This window comes from Bombina bombina, chromosome 1 (genome assembly GCF_027579735.1).
Source record: "Bombina bombina isolate aBomBom1 chromosome 1, aBomBom1.pri, whole genome shotgun sequence".
Taxonomy (NCBI): Eukaryota; Metazoa; Chordata; class Amphibia; order Anura; family Bombinatoridae; genus Bombina; species Bombina bombina.
The window spans coordinates 1,108,558,000-1,108,577,017 of NC_069499.1; the positions used below are offsets into that span (position 1 = coordinate 1,108,558,000).

At 40.0% G+C, this 19,018-nt stretch overlaps 1 protein-coding gene across 1 annotated transcript in view; it reads right to left on the minus strand.

The window, feature by feature from the left end:
- TBX21 (T-box transcription factor 21) overlaps positions 1-19,018 on the minus strand; it is a 117,653-nt gene that overhangs the window by 19,432 nt on the left and 79,203 nt on the right. Inside the window, exons 4-5 of the mRNA XM_053697631.1 lie at positions 18,130-18,270; positions 17,940-18,025 (exon numbers count right to left, since the gene is read on the minus strand). Coding sequence (XP_053553606.1) covers positions 17,940-18,025; positions 18,130-18,270 — 227 coding nt within the window. The remainder of the gene's footprint in view (positions 1-17,939; positions 18,026-18,129; positions 18,271-19,018) is intronic.

Consider the following 19,018-nt stretch of genomic DNA (forward strand, 5'->3'; position numbering starts at 1 on the left):
GTGAAATATACAAGCCGCATTTATATTGGATACCAAAACCACGTAAAAACCGGCGGGTTTTGCGGGCGACGCCGCATATGTAATGGAGCCCTCCGTATCTTAGGAAATAAAACTAAATTTATGTTTACCTGATAAATTTATTTCTTTATGGATACGGTGAGTCCACGGCCCCGCCCGTTATTTTTTTTATCTCAGGCACCTCTAAACTTTTTGTTATTTCCTTTCTATCCTTTCCTTGGTCGAATGACTGGGGGTTGTGGGAAGGGAAGTGACACTTAACAGCTTTGCTGTGGTGCTCTTTGCCTCCTCCTGCTGGCCAGGAGTGATATTTCCAACAGTAATTGATGATCCCGTGGACTCACCGTATCCAGAAAGAAAGAAATTTATCAGGTAAGCATAAATTTAGTTTTTTGTTTTATGTTCGAAATAGGTTAGAAACATGTTTAATATATAAGAACTTTTGGCTTGTTGAACAACCAAGTTAAGAAAACTAACCTGCTTTAGGATATTTGCAGTATACAGGGAGTGCAGAATTATTAGGCCAATGAGTATTTTGACCACATCATCCTCTTTATGCATGTTGTCTTACTCCAAGCTGTATAGGCTCGAAAGCCTACTACCAATTAAGCATATTAGGTGATGTGCATCTCTGTAATGAGAAGGGGCGTGGTCTAATGACATCAACACCCTATATCAGGTGTGCATAATTATTAGGCAACTTCCTTTCCTTTGGCAAAATGGGTCAAAAGAAGGACTTGACAGGCTCAGAAAAGTCAAAAATAGTGAGATATCTTGCAGAGGGATGCAGCACTCTTAAAATTGCAAAGCTTCTGAAGCGTGATCATCGAACAATCAAGCGTTTCATTCAAAATAGTCAACAGGGTCGCAAGAAGCGTGTGGAAAAACCAAGGCGCAAAATAACTGCCCATGAACTGAGAAAAGTCAAGCGTGCAGCTGCCAAGATGCCACTTGCCACCAGTTTGGCCATATTTCAGAGCTGCAACATCACTGGAGTGCCCAAAAGCACAAGGTGTGCAATACTCAGAGACATGGCCAAGGTAAGAAAGGCTGAAAGAGGACCACCACTGAACAAGACACACAAGCTGAAACGTCAAGACTGGGCCAAGAAATATCTCAAGACTGATTTTTCTAAGGTTTTATGGACTGATGAAATGAGAGTGAGTCTTGATGGGCCAGATGGATGGGCCCGTGGCTGGATTGGTAAAGGGCAGAGAGCTCCAGTCCGACTCAGACGCCAGCAAGGTGGAGGTGGAGTACTGGTTTGGGCTGGTATCATCAAAGATGAGCTTGTGGGGCCTTTTTCGGGTTGAGGATGGAGTCAAGCTCAACTCCCAGTCCTACTGCCAGTTTCTGGAAGACACCTTCTTCAAGCAGTGGTACAGGAAGAAGTCTGCATCCTTCAAGAAAAACATGATTTTCATGCAGGACAATGCTCCATCACACGCGTCCAAGTACTCCACAGCGTGGCTGGCAAGAAAGGGTATAAAAGAAGAAAATCTAATGACATGGCCTCCTTGTTCACCTGATCTGAACCCCATTGAGAACCTGTGGTCCATCATCAAATGTGAGATTTACAAGGAGGGAAAACAGTACACCTCTCTGAACAGTGTCTGGGAGGCTGTGGTTGCTGCTGCACGCAATGTTGATGGTGAACAGATCAAAACACTGACAGAATCCATGGATGGCAGGCTTTTGAGTGTCCTTGCAAAGAAAGGTGGCTATATTGGTCACTGATTTGTTTTTGTTTTGTTTTTGAATGTCAGAAATGTATATTTGTGAATGTTGAGATGTTATATTGGTTTCACTGGTAAAAATAAATAATTGAAATGGGTATATATTTGTTTTTTGTTAAGTTGCCTAATAATTATGCACAGTAATAGTCACCTGCACACACAGATATCCCCCTAAAATAGCTATAACTAAAAACGAACTAAAAACTACTTCCAAAACTATTCAGCTTTGATATTAATGAGTTTTTTGGGTTCATTGAGAACATGGTTGTTGTTCAATAATAAAATTAATCCTCAAAAATACAACTTGCCTAATAATTCTGCACTCCCTGTACATTTTTTCCCCTTTTGCCTAAGTTACAATATACAAAACTTACACTAGAGTAACCAGTGGAGGTTATTGAGGAGTTCTCATTGGTTAAATGATGCAGCCTCTCTTTGGCAAGTATTGTAATTGACAAATAGATACACATCTTAGAGCATTTTCAAATTACACCAGAGAATAGTGTGGGCCATGCCTGAATCACTATAAAAACGTGGGATGTGTTAAAGGGATATGAAACCCAAAAATTTTCTTTTGTGATTCAGATAGAGCATGCAATTTTAAACACTTCCACGAACGCCGTACCGCTCAAAGCCCCAAGCCGGTTAGTATCCAAACCGGAAGTGTGTAAGGGGAAAGTGGTAGTGGAGCACAGGGGGTGCACGCCGCTGTTAGCAGCCGGTTCCGCTGCTGTAATACAGCATGAAAAACAAAGAGTGCGGCAGCAACAAGCAGAGGCAAAAAAAATTGTATATTTAAAAATACAATACTTTATTGATCCATTAAAAAGCCATTAGGCAAAATACATATAGATACAAAGGGTAGCAGGATACCCTTTGTATCTATATGTATTTTGCCTAATGGCTTTTTAATGGATCAATAAAGTATTGTATTTTTAAATATACAATTTTTTTTTGCCTCTGCTTGTTGCTGCCGCACTCTTTGTTTTTCATGCAATTTTAAACAACTTTCTAATTTACTTCTGTTATCACTCTTTCTTCGTTCTCTTGGCATCTTCAGTTAAAAAGCATGGACATACGCTCAGGAGCCTTCCCATGTCTGATGCACTGTATAGTAGCAGTTTTGCCAGAATGATGGCAGCACTATTACATGTACTGCTTCAGACACCTACTTAGGTATCTTTTTAATAAATAATACAATGGGAGCAAAACAAATTTGATAAATGTTGTGCTCTGTCTGAATCACAAAATATTTTTTGGGGGTTATTATATCCCTTTAAAGGGACATGAAACTCTAATTTGTTCCGTCATGATTCAGATAGAGAATATAATTTAAAAAAAAAAGTTTCAAAGGTACTTCTATTATCAAATTTGCTTTGTTCTCATGTTATTCTTTGTTGAAGAGATATCTAGATAGGTAGTGTGCAGATTTCTGGAGCACTACATGACAGGAAATAGTGCTGCCATCTAGTGCTCTTGCTAATTTATAACGTTGCAAAAGTGCTGCCATACAGAGCTACAGACACGTGCACACTCCTGAGCTGACATCCCTGCTTTTCAACAAAGGATAACAAGAAAACAAAGACAATTTGATAATAGAAGTACTTTGGATGGAAAGTTGTTTACAATTGTATGTTCTATCTGAATCATGAAAGAAAAAAATTGGATTGTATGTCCCTTTAACCTATAGTCCTTATTTATGGATGTTTATGTATAGATATAAGGAATAATATATACAGTATATTGCATACACATTTTGTTTCTACAAATTGTGCCTTGTATGCAGTACCATCGTAGATGCCTTTTATACTTTAATTTAAAGTTAAAGGGACAGTCAAGTCAAAATGAAACTTTCATGATTCAAATAGGGCATGTAATTTTGAACAACTTTCCAATTTCCTTTTTTTTATCAAATTTGCTTTGTTCCTTTGGTATTCTTTGTTGAAAGCTAAACCTAGGTAGGCTCATATGCTAATTTCTAAACCCTTAAAAGCCGCCTCTTTTCTCGGGGGATTTTGACAGTTTTTTTTATTCTAGAGGGCATTAGTTCATGTGCGCCATATAGATAACATTGTGCTCACGCCCGTGGAGTTACCTAGGAGTCAGCACTGATTGGCTAAAATGCAAGTCTATGAAAAGAACTGAGCGATAGTCTGCAGATGCTTAGGTTCAAGGTAATCACAGTGGTAAAAAGTGTATAAATATAACCGTGTTGGTTATGCAAAACTGGGAAATGGTTAATAAAGGGATTATCTATCTTTTTAAACAATAAAAATTCTGGGGTAGACTGTCCCTTTAATGCATTTTTTTCTCCCTTAAATAAATTATAGATGTGCTAATCTTAAACCTCATTTTCCTGGACAGAATACAAGTTTTAAAATTCTTTCATCTGTATATTATTCTAATTTTAACCCATAATGCTCGAATAATATACAGTTAGCCCTCAGTTTACGCCGGGGTTAGGTTCCAGAAGGAATGGTTGTAAATTGAAACCGTTGTAAATTGAAACCCAGTTTATAATGTAAGTCAATGGGAAGCGAGGGAGTTAGGTTCCAGGCCCCTCTCAAAATTGTCATAAGTAACACCTAATACATTATTTTTAAAGCTTTGAAATGAAGACTTTAAATGCTTAACAGCATTATAAACCTAATAAAATAATCACACAACACAGACTTCACTTGCATTTTTCTGCAAACAGTTCTTTCTATGCATTCCAATCTGGACTGATTTATAGACAGGAAGATCTTGTTCCTTTGAAATCTGCTTGATAGCTTAGGTCTGGTTAAACTGATTAATTTCAGCTTGCTTGGCTTTGCTGCAACACAAGTGGACAGCTCCACCTACTGGCTATTTTAATAAATGCACTGCTTCTCAATGCTTTTCAATAGCAGTCACATGACTGGAAAAAAAGGTTGTTATTCTGAAACGGTGTAAATTGAACCGTTGTAAAATGAGGGCCACCTGTACAAATATAACAATTTCAGAAGTCTTATACTGTCCAGAAAATCTGAGGCGAATGTTGAGCTCTTTATTAGTGCATGATTAAAGTAGGTGGAACAAAAAAATATTATATATGGGTCACTAAGTTTGCCCACTCAAAGGAAACATTAAGAGCTTAAAGGTATATGAAAACCAAACATTTTCTTTCATGATTCAGATAGAGAATACAGTTTTAAACGACATTCCAATATACTTATATTATCTGATTTGCTTCATTCTTTAGATATCTTTGTTGAAGAAATAGCAATGCACGTTTGAGACAATCACACAAGACATCTACGTGCAGCCACCAATCAGCAGCTACTGAGCCTATCTGGATGTGCTTTTTCAACAAAGGCTATAAAGAGAATAAAGCAAATTATATAATAGAGTTAAATTGGAAAGTTGTTTAAAATTGCATGCTCTTTCTAAACCATAAAAAATGTTGGGTTTCATGTACCTTTAACAAGTAAAGTTTTGGAACTTCATAGTTGTCTTGCTCTGCAACAATCTAAGGTGATTATCTGCGTGAATCACCAAAAGGTTAAATAGTAAAAATAAAAAGTGTAGGCTTGCGGCTGAACCCGCGCTGCTCTTCCCAAGAAGACAAGCAACATACAGGGTATATTGTGGTTGTTAATCGGTTAAGATATGGCTGCTTTTTTGTCTTTTAGGTCAATCACATTTTTTTTTTTTTGAGAAAACCTTATCGAATGATTTTCAACAGAAAAAAATAAATTTATGCTTACCTGATAAATTTCTTTCTCTTGTGGTGTATCCAGTCCACGGGTTCATCCATTACTTGTGGGATATTCTCCTTCCCAACAGGAAGTTGCAAGAGGACACCAACAGCAGAGCTCTCTATATAGCTCCTCCCCTAACTGCCACTCCCAGTCATTCGACCGAAGACAAGCAAGAAAAAAGAAGAAACTATAGGGTGCAGTGGTCACTGTAGTTTAAAAATAAAAAACACCTGCCTTAAAGTGACAGGGCGGGCCGTGGACTGGATACACCACAAGAGAAAGAAATTTATCAGGTAAGCATAAATTTTGTTTTCTCTTGTAAGGTGTATCCAGTCCACGGGTTCATCCATTACTTGTGAGATACCAATACCAAAGCTTTAGGACACGGATGAAGGGAGGGACAAGGCAGGCACTTAAACGGAAGGCACCACTGCCTGCAAGACCTTTCTCCCAAAAATAGCCTCCGAGGAAGCAAAAGTATCAAATTTGTAGAATTTAGAAAAAGTATGAAGCGAAGACCAAGTCGCCGCCTTAAAAATCTGTTCAACAGAGGCCTCATTTTTAAAAGCCCATGTGGAAGCTACCGCTCTAGTGGAATGAGCTGTAATTCTTTCAGGAGGCTGCTGGCCAGCAGTCTCATAAGCTAAATGGATTATGCTTCTCAGCCAAAAGGAAAGAGAAGATGCCGAAGCCTTTAGGCCTCTCCTCTGTTCAGAGTAGACAAAAAACAATGCAGATGTTTGACGAAAATCCTTAATAGCTTGTAAATAAAACTTTAAAGCACGAACCACGCCAAGATTGTGTAATAGACGTTCCTTCTTTGAAGAAGGATTAGGACACAGTGACGGAAACAACTATCTCCTGATTGATATTCTTATTAGATACCACCTTAGGAAGAAACCCAGGTTTGGTACGCAAAACTACCTTATCTGCATGGAAGATCAGATAATGGGAATCACACTGTAAGGCACATAACTCTGAAACTCTTCGAGCCGAAGAGATAGCTGCCAAAAACAGAACTTTCCAAGATAAAAGCTTGATATCTATGGAATGCAGAGGTTCAAACGGAACCCCTTGAAGAACTTTAAGAACTAAATTTAAACTCCATGGCGGAGCAACAGGTTTAAACACAGGCTTAATTCTAACTAAAGCCTGACAAAACGCCTGAACGTCTGGAACATCTGCCAGACGCTTGTGCAGAAGAATAGACAGAGCAGAAATCTGTCCCTTTAAGGAACTAGCTGACAATCCCTTCTCCAATCCTTCTTGGAGAAAGGATAATATCCTAGGAATCCTGACTTTACTCCATGAGTAACCCTTGGATTCACACCAATGAAGATATTTACACCATATCTTATGATAGATTTTCCTGGTGACAGGCTTTCGAGCCTGAATTAAGGCATCAATGACCGACTCGGAGAAACCACGTTTTGATAAAATCAAGCGTTCAATCTCCAAGCAGTCAGCCGCAGAGAAATTAGATTTGGATGTTTGAATGGACCTTGGAGTAGAAGGTCCTGCCTCAGCGGCAGAGTCCATGGTGGAAGGGATGACATGTCCACCAAATCTGCATATCAAGTCAAGCATGGCCATGCAGGTGCTATCAAAATCACCAAAGCTCTCTCCTGCTTGATCTTGGCAATCAGACGAGGGAGGAGAGGAAATGGTGGGAACACATAAGCCAGGCTGAAGGACCAGGGCACTGCAATAGCATCTATCAGCGCTGCCTGGGGATCCCTTGACCTGGACCCGTAACAAGGAAGCTTGGCGTTCTGACGAGACGCCATCAGATCCAGTTCTGGTTTGCCCCATAGTTGAATCAGCTGGGAAAATACCTCCGGATGGAGCTCCCACTCCCCCGGATGAAAAGTCTGCCAACTTAGAAAATCCGCCTCCCAGTTCTCTACTCCTGGGATATGGATAGCTGAGAGATGGCAAGAGTGAATCTCTGCCCATAGAATTATCTTTGAAACCTCCAATATTGCCAGGGGGCTTCTTGTTCCCCCCGATGGTTCATATAGGCTACAGTCGTGATATTGTCCGACTGAAATCTGATGAACCTGACCGCAGCTAGTTGAGGCCAAGCCTGAAGAGCATTGAATATCGCTCTCAGTTCCAGAATGTTTATCGGAAGGAGGGCTTCCTCCTGAGTCCACGAACCCTGAGCCTTCAGGGAGTTCCAGACTGCGCCCCAGCCCAGAAGGCTGGCATCTGTCATCACTATAGTCCACTCTGGCCTGCGGAAACTCATTCCCCTGGACAGATGGACCCGAGATAACCACCAGAGAAGAGAATCCCTGGTCTCTTGATCCAGATTTAGCAGAGGGGACAAATCTGTGTAGTCCCCATTCCACTGATTGAGCATGCAAAGTTGCAGTGGTCTGAGATGTAGGCGGGCAACCGGAACTATGTCCATTGCCGCTATCATTAGGCCGATTACTTCCATACACTGAGCCACTGACGGCCGAGAAGTGGAATGAAGAGCACGGCAGGAAGTTAGAAGCTTTGATAACCTGACCTCTGTCAGAAAAATTTTCATTTCTACTGAATCTATCAGTGTTCCTAGGAAGGAAACTCTTGTGAGACGGGAGAAGGAACTCTTTTCTTCGTTCACCTTCCACCCGTGAGACCTCAGAAAGGCCAGAACAATGTCCGTATGGGACTTGGCGATTTGAAAAGTCGACGCCTGTATCAGAATGTCGTCTAGGTAAGGAGCCACCGCTATGCCCCGTAGCCTTAGAACCGCCAGTAGGGACCCTAGAACCTTCGTAAAGATTCTTGGTGCCGTGGCTAACCCGAAGGGAAGAGCCACCAACTGGTAATGCCTGTCTAAGAAGACGAACCTGAGGAATTGATGATGATTTCTGTGAATCGGAATGTGGAGATAAGCATCCTTTAAGTCCACAGTAGTCATATATTGACCCTCCCGGATCATAGGGAGGATGGTTCGGATAGTCTCCATCTTGAAGGATGGGACCCTGAGAAATTTCTTTAGGATCTTGAGATCCAAGATTGGTCTGAAAGTTCCCTCTGTTTTGGGAACTATAAACAGATTTGAATAGAAGCCCTGCCCCTGTTCCTCCCTTGGAACTGGGTGGATCACTCCCATAACCAGTAGGTCTTGAACACAACGTAAGAATGCCTCTCTCTTTATCTGGTTTACAGATAATTGTGAGAGATGAAATCTCCCCTTTGGAGATGAAGCTTTGAAGTCCAGAAGATATCCCTGGGAAACAATCTCTAATGCCCAGGGATCCTGGACGTCTCTTGCCCAAGCCTGGGCGAAGAGAGAAAGTCTGCCCCCTACTAGATCCGGTCCCGGATCGGGGTCTACTCCTTCATGCTGTCTTAGAGGCGGCAGCAGGTTTTTTGGCCTGCTTCCCCTTGTTCCAAGCCTGGTTCAGTCTCCAGACTGGTTTGGACTGGGCGAAATTTCCCTCTTGTTTTGCATTAGAGGAAGCTGAAGCTGCGCCACTTTTGAAGTTTCAAAATGAATGAAAATTATTCTGTTTGTTCCTTAATTTATTGGACCAATCCTAAGGAAGGGCGTGACCTTTTCCTCCAGTAATATCAGAAATGATCTCCTTCAGGCCTGGCCCGAAAAGGGTCTGTCCTTTGAAGGGGATGTTAAGAAGCTTAGACTTTGAAGTAACGTCTGCTGACCAGAACTTAAGCCATAGCGCCCTGTGCGCCAGAATGGCAAAACCTGAATTCTTAGCCGTTAGTTTGGTTAGATGAAAAACGGCGTCAGAAATAAAGGAATTAGCTAACTTGAGAGCTTTAATCCTGTCTAAAATATCATCTAACGGGGTCTCCACCTGTAGAGCCTCCTCAAGAGACTCGAACCAAAAAGCCGCTGCAGCAGTAACCGGGGCAATGCATGCAAGAGGCTGGAGAATAAAACCTTGATGGATAAAAATTTTCTTAATGAGAACCTCCATTTTTTTATCCATAGGATCTAAGAAAGCACAACTGTCCTCGACAGGGATAGTTGTACGCTTAGCTAGGGTAGAAACAGCACCCTCCACCTTAGGGACTGTCTGCCACGAGTCCCGTATAGCGACATCTATGGGAAACATCTTTTTAAAAGCAGGAGGGGGAGAGAACGGAACACCTGGTCTATCCCATTCCTTAGTAATAATTTCCGAAAACCTCTTAGGGACTGGAAAGACATCAGTGTAAACAGGCACTGCAAAGTATTTGTCCATTTTACACAATTTCTCTGGAACTACAATGGGGTCACAGTCATCCAGAGTCGCTAAAACCTCACTGAGCAATAAGCGGAGGTGTTCAAGCTTAAATTTAAAGGCTGTCATTTCAGAATCGGACTGAAGTAACGTCTTCCCTGAATCTGAAATCTCACCCTCAGATAGCAACTCCCTTGCCACGGCTTCGGAGCATTGTGAGGGTATAGCTACTAAAGCGTCAGAAAGCTCTTTATTTGCTCTAGCCCCAGAGCTGTCTCGCTTTCCCTGTAACCCTGGCAGTTTGGACAATACCTCTGTGAGGGTATTATTTATAACTGCCGCCATGTCTTGTAAGGTAAACGCATTAGACACGCTAGATGTACTTGGCGTCACTTGAGCGTGAGTTATAGGTTCTGACACGTGGGGAGAGCTAGATGGCATAACCTCCCTTTTGTCAGTCTGATAAACCTCTGGTGATAAATCTTTAAATGCCATAATATGGTCTTTATAATTTATATAAATCTCAGTACATTTGGTACACATTCTAAGAGGGGGTTCCACAATGGCTTCTAAACATATTGAACAAGGAGATTCCTCTATGTCAGACATGTTTAACAGACTAGTAATGAGACCAGCAAGCTTGGAAAACACTTTAATAAATGTGAAACAGCAATTAAACAAAAACGGTACTGTGCCTTTAAGAGAAAAAAACTATCACATAAACTGCAAAACAGTGTTAAAAAGTAGTAAACTCTTTGAAATTTTTACAGTGTGTATAAGGGACTAAAGCAGCATTGCACCCACTTGCAAATGGATGATTAACCCTTTAGGCCCCAAACCGGATTTGAAAAACGTTAAAAAAACATTAATAAACAGTTTAACACCTTGCCACAGCTCTGCTGTGGCTCCTACCTGCCCTCAAATACGATTTAGGGAAGAAATAAGCCCTCTATAGTGGTCCTCAGATGCTAGAGGACTCCTTTAGGGAAGCTGGATGGCTCAGTCTGAATAAGAACTGCGCATCTAGAGCGTGAAAATAGGCCCCCCCCACCATGCACTCGATGTCAGAGGGCCTTAAGAAAATACTCCTAGGAGTATCTGACTAGCCATGTGGAAACTAGGCCCCAAAAAACGATTTATCACCCTCAGAGAAAAAAACATTCTTTCTATATAACATGTAAACGTTTTGTCACTAAGAAATATGAGTATTAACATGAATATTACCCTTTTTTGTAAGCATGATCCCAGTCGTTGTTAAATCACTGCATCAGACTTACCTCAATTATACAAGGCTCTGTCAGCATTTTCTAGATCTTATCATCTCTCTAGAAATAAATATACTGAACATACCTCAAGGCAGGTAATCTGCAAACCGTTCCCCCAACTGAAGTCTTTCCCATACTCTTCAGTTATGTGTGAGAACAGCAATGGACCTTAGTTACAAACCGCTAAGATCATCAACCTCCAGGCAGATTCTTCTTTCTAACTGCGAGTAAAACAGTAGGACGCCGGTACCGTTTAAAAATTAACAAACTCTTGATTGAAGGTAAAAACTACACTAAGTCACCACATATCTCTTGATACTTCCTATCTTGTCGAGAGTTGCAAGAGAATGACTGGGAGTGGCAGTTAGGGGAGGAGCTATATAGACAGCTCTGCTGTTGGTGTCCTCTTGCAACTTCCTGTTGGGAAGGAGAATATCCCACAAGTAATGGATGAACCCGTGGACTGGATACACCTTACAAGAGAAACATAATTAACGTCTATGGAGATTTTTGTAGATAAATTGTTTTTTCTGAAAAATAGTGATCAATCCCTTTGTTAGTAAATCGTCTTTAATCTGGCTCTTCTACATAGACTTTCTAATGATGACCAACACTATGCTTCATGTTTGGGTGTAGCCTGAACTGCTACTGGAAACAATACTATACAACTTGCTTTTTTGTGTTTGTTTTCCTATATTTCAGACACAACAAATATAGCAAACAAATAGTTTTACCTACTGTATTTGGAAAATGATATTGACATTTAATTATCAGTGAAAAGAAACATTTGCTTTCAAATGAGGAGGAGAGTCCATGAATCATCACATATGTGATATGCTTCCTGTCCTTAAGCAGGAGGCAAAACACCTCTACTTTGCTGAGCTTTATACCACCTCGAGTTCCAGCATTCTCCAGTAATGTTTTCCCTCCAGCATGGAATAGGTGAAATTCTGAAGTCCCCTGTCATCAAGTTAATTGATAGGGGTTCTCTAACCAATCTGAGACTGATTTCCCCCCTTAAACATGTCTCCTGGAAAGAGGTGTTGATAAAGGATTTCAGCTGAGCTGTGAGAAATCTCCCAGTGTGAAGCTATCACAGACCCTCAGGCAAAATGCAGATTTATCTAATTGTCTACAGTGTGCTATACCTTCCTAGAGCCTTGGAATTGTGCTTGCACTTACTTAGATGGGCCCTCTACTTGATGAGGTTTGCGGCTGCCATGATGCAAGGCAGAGGAAGGTGCTGTAGGTGAGTTGAAATGTCCCCTTCTACAGCCCACTGACTATTCTCAACACTAAGATTCAACAAGACTTGAGGGTATTGCACACTAAGCCTAGTTTCCGTTGTGGTGGTTTGAAAACTGTTGGTAACAAAAAAAATTCTCCATATACTTTAATGGAGATAAATGTTTTTACCACCAGTTTCCAAATTTTACCACTTCAATGGAAACTAGGCCTAATTTAGGAACTTCAACAACAATTGAAAAAAATGGGCACTGTCTATTGTATTACAGACATTTTCCTTCAGTAGTGGTCATCATAACTACTGGAAACTTATTTTTTTCTGAGCATTGTGGAGATGGTGCGAACATTCTCTTACATTTCAGAGCATGTTCTGTTTCCGTGTTAAATGCAAGTTGTGTGTAATTTGACTGCTAGTGTCTTGTTTTTCTCACCCTTCAGGTGTTTTACACACTCAGTTGTGCCATAGACGCTCCCTCCCCTTGCATTGTAGTGCAGTTCAGGTCTCTGGACTAAAGGAAGATCTACTTGATTATATAAATTCCTCCTATAGTCTTAATCTGCATAGCTATGCCAGTGTATCCCCTGGGACAATTTTTTTTTAGTGTTCCTACTCTGTTTTGCCATATGTATAACTGAGGAAGCCATCTCACAACTAGGTTGAGTAAAGCTCTTCAATGTAGGGGTGTTTTGCCTCCTCCTGGTGGACAGAAAATATATATGTGATGATTTATACCATTATGAAATCAATACATTTATCAGGTAAGCATACATTGGCCTAGATTTGGAGTTTGGCGTTAGCCGTGAAAACCAGCGTTAGAGGCTCCTAACGCTGGTTTTAGGCTAACTCCGGTATTTGGAGTCACTCAAAGAAGGGTCTAACGCTCACTTTTCAGCCGCGACTTTTCCATACCGCAGATCCCCTTACGTCAATTGCGTATCCTATCTTTTCAATGGGATCTTTCTAACTCCGGTATTTAGAGTCGTGTCTGAAGTGAGCGTTAGACATCTAACGACAAAACTCCAGCCGCAGGAAAAAAGTCAGTAGTTAAGAGCTTTTTGGGCTAACGCCGGTTCATAAAGCTCTTAACTACTGTACTCTAAAGTACACTAACACCCATAAACTACCTATGTACCCCTAAACCGAGGTCCCCCCACATCGCCGACACTCGATTAAATTTTTTTAACCCCTAATCTGCCGACCGCAAAGCTCCGCCAGCTAAGTTATCCCTATGTACCCCTAATCTGCTGCCCCTAACACCGCCGACCCCTGTATTATATTTATTAACCCCTAACATGCCCCCCACAATGTCGCCGCCAGCTACTTACACTTATTAACCCCTAATCTGCCGACCGCAAAGCGCCGCCACCTACGTTATACTTATGTACCCCTAATCTGCTGCCCCTAACACCGCCGACCCCTATATTATATTTATTAACCCCTAATCTGCCCCCCTCAACGTCGCCTCCACCTGCCTACACTTATTAACCCCTAATCTGCCGAGCGGACCTGAGCGCTACTATAATAAAGTTATTAACCCCTAATCCGCCTCCCTAACCCTATAATAAATAGTATTAACCCCTAATCTGCCCTCCCTAACATCGCCAACACCTAACTTCAATTATTAACCCCTAATCTGCCGACCGGAGCTCACCGCTATTCTAATAAATGTATTAACCCCTAAAGCTAAGTCTAACCCTAACACTAACTAACTAACAAAATTAATTAACTCTTATTAAATAAATGATTCCTATTTAAAGATAAATACTTACCTGTAAAATAAATCCTAATATAGCTACAATATAAATTATAATTACATTGTAGCTATTTTAGGATTAATATTTATTTTACAGGCAACTTTGTAATTATTTTAACCAGGTACAATAGCTATTTAATAGTTAAGAACTATTTAATAGCTAAAATAGTTAAAATAATTACAAATTTACCTGTAAAATAAATCCTAACCTAAGTTACAATTAAACCTACCACTACACTATCAATAAATTAATTAAATTAAATACCTATAATTATCTACAATTAAACCTAACACTACACTATCAATAAATAAATTAAATACAATACCTACAAATAACTAAAATGAAATAAACTATCTAAAGTACAAAAAATAAAAAAGAACTAAGTTACAAAAAATAAAAAAATATTTACAAACATAAGAAAAATATTACAACAATTTTAAACTTAAACAATCGGATTGAACTTGATTCTGATTGGCTGATTCCATCAGCCAATCAGAATATTCCTACCTTAATTCCGATTGGCTGATAGAATCCTATCAGCCAATCGGAATTCGAGGGACGCCATCTTGGATGACGTCATTTAAAGGAACCGTCATTCGTCGTTCAGTCGTCGGCCAGGATGGATGTTCCGCGCCGGAGGTCTTCAGGATCCTGCCGCTCCGCTCCGGATGGATGACCATAGAAGATCCCGCTTGGATGAAGACTTCAATCGGATGGAAGACCTCTTCTGCCCCGCTTGGATGAAGACTTCAGCCGGATCATGGACCTCTTCAGCTCCCGCTTGGATGATGACTTCAGCCGGATCATGGACCTCTTCAGCCCCCCGCTTGGGCTTGGATCAGGACATCGGAGGAGCTCTTCTGGATCGATCGGTGAACCTGGTATGGTGAAGATAAGGTAGGAAGATCTTCAGGGGCTTAGTGTTAGGTTTATTTAAGGGGGGTTTGGGTTAGATTAGGGGTATGTGGGTGGTGGGTTGTAATGTTGGGGGGGGTATTGTGTGTTTTTTTTTTACAGGCAAAAGAGCTGAACTTCTTGGGGCATGCCCCGCAAAGGGCCCTGTTCAGGGCTGGTAAGGTAAAAGAGCTTTGAACTTTAGTCATTTAGAATAGGGTAGGGCATTTTTTTATTTTGGGGGGCTTTGTTATTTTATTAGGGGGCTTAGAGTAGGTGTAATTAGTTTAAAATTGTTGTAATATTTTTCTTATGTTTGTAAATATTTTTTTATTTTTTGTAACTTAGTTCTTTTTTATTTTTTGTACTTTAAATAGTTTATTTCATTGTAGTTATTTGTAGGTATTGTATTTAATTTATTTATTGATAGTGTAGTGTTAGGTTTAATTGTAGATAATTATAGGTATTTTATTTAATTAATTTATTGATAGTGTAGTGGTAGGTTTAATTGTAACTTAGGTTAGGATTTATTTTACAGGTAAATTTGTAATTATTTTAACTATTTTAGCTATTAAATAGTTCTTAACTATTAAATAGCTATTGTACCTGGTTAAAATAATTACAAAGTTGCCTGTGAAATAAATATTAATCCTAAAATAGCTACAATGTAATTATAATTTATATTGTAGCTATATTAGGATTTATTTTACAGGTAAGTATTCATCTTTAAATAGGAATAATTTATTTAATAAGAGTTAATTAATTTCGTTAGATTAAAATTATATTTAATTTAGGGGGGTGTTAGTGTTAGGGTTAGACTTAGCTTTAGGGGTTAATACATTTATTAGAATAGCGGTGAGCTCCGGTCGGCAGATTAGGGGTTAATAATTGAAGTTAGGTGTCGGCGATGTTAGGGAGGGCAGATTAGGGGTTAATACTATTTATTATAGGGTTAGTGAGGCGGATTAGGGGTTAATAACTTTATTATAATAGCGGTGCAGTCCGCTCGGGAGATTAGGGGTTAATAAGTGTAAGCAGGTGGAGGCGACGTTGTGGGGGGCAGATTAGGGGTTAATAAATATAATATAGGGGTCGGCGGTGTTAGGGGCAGCAGATTAGGGGTACATAGGGATAATGTAAGTAGCGGCGGTTTACGGAGCGGAAGATTAGGGGTTAATAATAATATGCAGGGGTCAGCGATAGCGGGGGCGGCAGATTAGGGGTTAATAAGTGTAAGGTTAGGGGTGTTTAGACTCGGGGTACATGTTAGGGTGTTAGTTGCAGACGTAGGAAGTGTTTCCGCATAGCAAACAATGGGGCTGCGTTAGGAGCTGAACACGGCTTTTTTGCAGGTGTTAGGTTTTTTTTCAGCTCAAACAGCCCCATTGTTTTCTATGGGGGAATCGTGCACGAGCACGTTTTTGAGGCTGGCCGCTTGCGTAAGCAACTCTGGTATCGAGAGTTGAAGCTGCGTTAAAAATGCTCTACGCTCCTTTTTTGGAGCTTAACGCAGCCTTTATGTGGACTCTCAATACCAGAGTTATTTTTATGGTGCGGCCAGAAAAAAGCCGGCGTTAGCTACGCGGGTCGTTACCGACAAAACTCCAAATCTAGGCCATTGTGTTTATTTGTATTCCAGTCCTGTGGTCGCTAATAATGAGGATATTTATGGGGAATATATTTAATTATAAAGTTTAAAATGTTTTCTTTCTTTTATTGTCAGCCACATACAAGGGAGAACATAATCTACACTTTTCTTACTACATATTAAGAGTTAGCTTATTTTCTTATAGACAGAAAAAAAAGCTTTTTGTTTACACAAATTTTCACAAATTGTATTCTTTATATATATATATATATATATATATATATATATATATATATATATATATATATATATATATATATGTATATGTGTGTGTGTTTGTGTATATGTATATACACTCACCAGCCACTTTATTAGTTATACCTGTTTAATTGCTTGGTAACACAAATTGCTAATCAGCCAATCACATGGCAGCAACTCAATGCATTTAGGCATCTAGACGTGGTGAAGACGATATGCTGAAGTTCAAACTGAGCATCAGTATGGGGATGAAAGGGGATTTAAGGGACTTTGAACGTGGCATGGTGGTTGGTGCCAGATGGGCTGATCTGAGTATTTCAAAAACTGCTGATCTACTGGGATTTTCACGCACAACCATCTCTAGGGTTTACAGAGAATGGTCCGAAAAAGAGAAAATATCCAGTGAGCAGCATTTGTATGGATAAAAATGCCTTCTTGATGTCAGAGGAGAATGGGCAGACTGGTTTGAGATGATAGAAAGGCTACAGTAATGTGGGGGATATTTTCTTGGCACACTTTGGGCCCCTTAGTACCAATTGAGCATTGTTTAAATGCCACGGCCCACCTGAATATTGTTGCTGACCATGTCCATCCCTTCAGGACTACAGTTTACCCATCTGATGGCTACTTCCAGCAGGATAATGCACCATGTCACGAAGCTCAAATCATCTCAAACTGGTTTCTTGAACATGACAATGAGTTCACTGTACTCCAAAGCCCTCCACAGTCACCAGATCTCAATCCAATAGAGCACCTTTGGGATGTGGTTGAGGGAGATTTGCATCATGGATGTGCAGCCAACAAATCTGCAGCAACTGCGTGATGCTATCATGTCAATATGGACCAAAATATCTGAAGAATGTTTCCAACACCTTGTTGAATCTATGGCACAAAGAATTAAGGCAGTTCTGAAGGCAAAAGGGGGTCCAACCCGGTACTAGCAAGGTGTACCTAATAAAGTGGCCGGTGAGTGTCTATATATATATATATATATATATATATATATATATACATACACACAAGAAATTTTCCTCTTGTCTAGCCACTGAATTAATTGAAGAATAATTGAGTAGTTTTTTAAAAGAAACGATTAAGCAGCAGAATGTCATATTTACACTTCAATTGGCCTATTTTCATGAATATTTTTTTTTAAAATGTTTTAGAACATGTATTAAATGAATATTTAACAATGAAGGCTTTCTATGCTAGTGTAATACTTGTACTCATGCATTCCCAGCGCATAATGTCTCAATCAATAGATCACTACTAACCCTGTTAATCCCATAGATACTTGCATATCACAGTGATCGCGGAATCCTTTAGCAAATGGATTGTGATCAATTTTCAGCTGTGTGATCTGCATGGAACAGATGTGATATGTATTAATATTGCTGCACAATACATGGCATGTAATTATGATACGCAAAACGTATGCATCTGTTTTGGGTAACGAGTACTCACATCTGCATTCTGATAGGCAGTCACTGCAATAAACTGTGTCTCTGGAAAGCTGAAGTTGTGGACCTCAGGAGACCCTGTGTCCTTTATCTGTGTTAAATGGAGTCGTGGCTGGTACTTGTGGAGCGATTGTAACACCAGCATCTGAGGATACAGAAGGAAAACATTATTGTTAAAGTATTTTACCTTGGAATATTTGGCTTAGTATTACATACATTATTGTTAGAACTGTGATTTTGCTTTAAGGTACCTGCTAGCTATAGTCATGTGTGACGTGAGTCACCAAGATCTGAGGGCCTGTTATAGAACATTCTTTGGGCAGGAGGTACATGGGCTTAAGGATACCCAGAGACTGCATGGAAATGTGGAATTTTATATGCTGGACACCCCATGTACTTTCATAACTCTGTCTTATGTCCATGTCACCCTGTATCCATAAATACAGGATGGGTACAGGGTGTGAGTGCCCCTTTTGGGAGCAAGTGTGACTCTATAAACCAAGTGGGCATAAAGGACTTAATAGTTAATAAGAGCTGTTTTTATATTTTGTAATAAGATGTATTTTATTTACGTTTCTGATCTGATTGTGTCTCAGGAGTCTGTCTGGGTAAACTGATTGTGTTCCTGTGTGATTATGTTAACTAGACTGCCCAAAATCAGATTGTCTGAGTAAACTTACCTCCCCAGTTAATTAACTTGATATGTTAATCTGTTTTACCTGTGAATAGACAATTGTTAGAGGTTTGATGTATTGTTCATATGTTTGCTTTACTGTTTAACCAATGCCCTCTGTAACCTGACGCTCTGTGACTCTGGAATGCCATGGTGTATAAATATGTGTGCTGCTTTTAAATAAAGTATTCATTTTTGTGTTCAGACAACTGATTGTTGC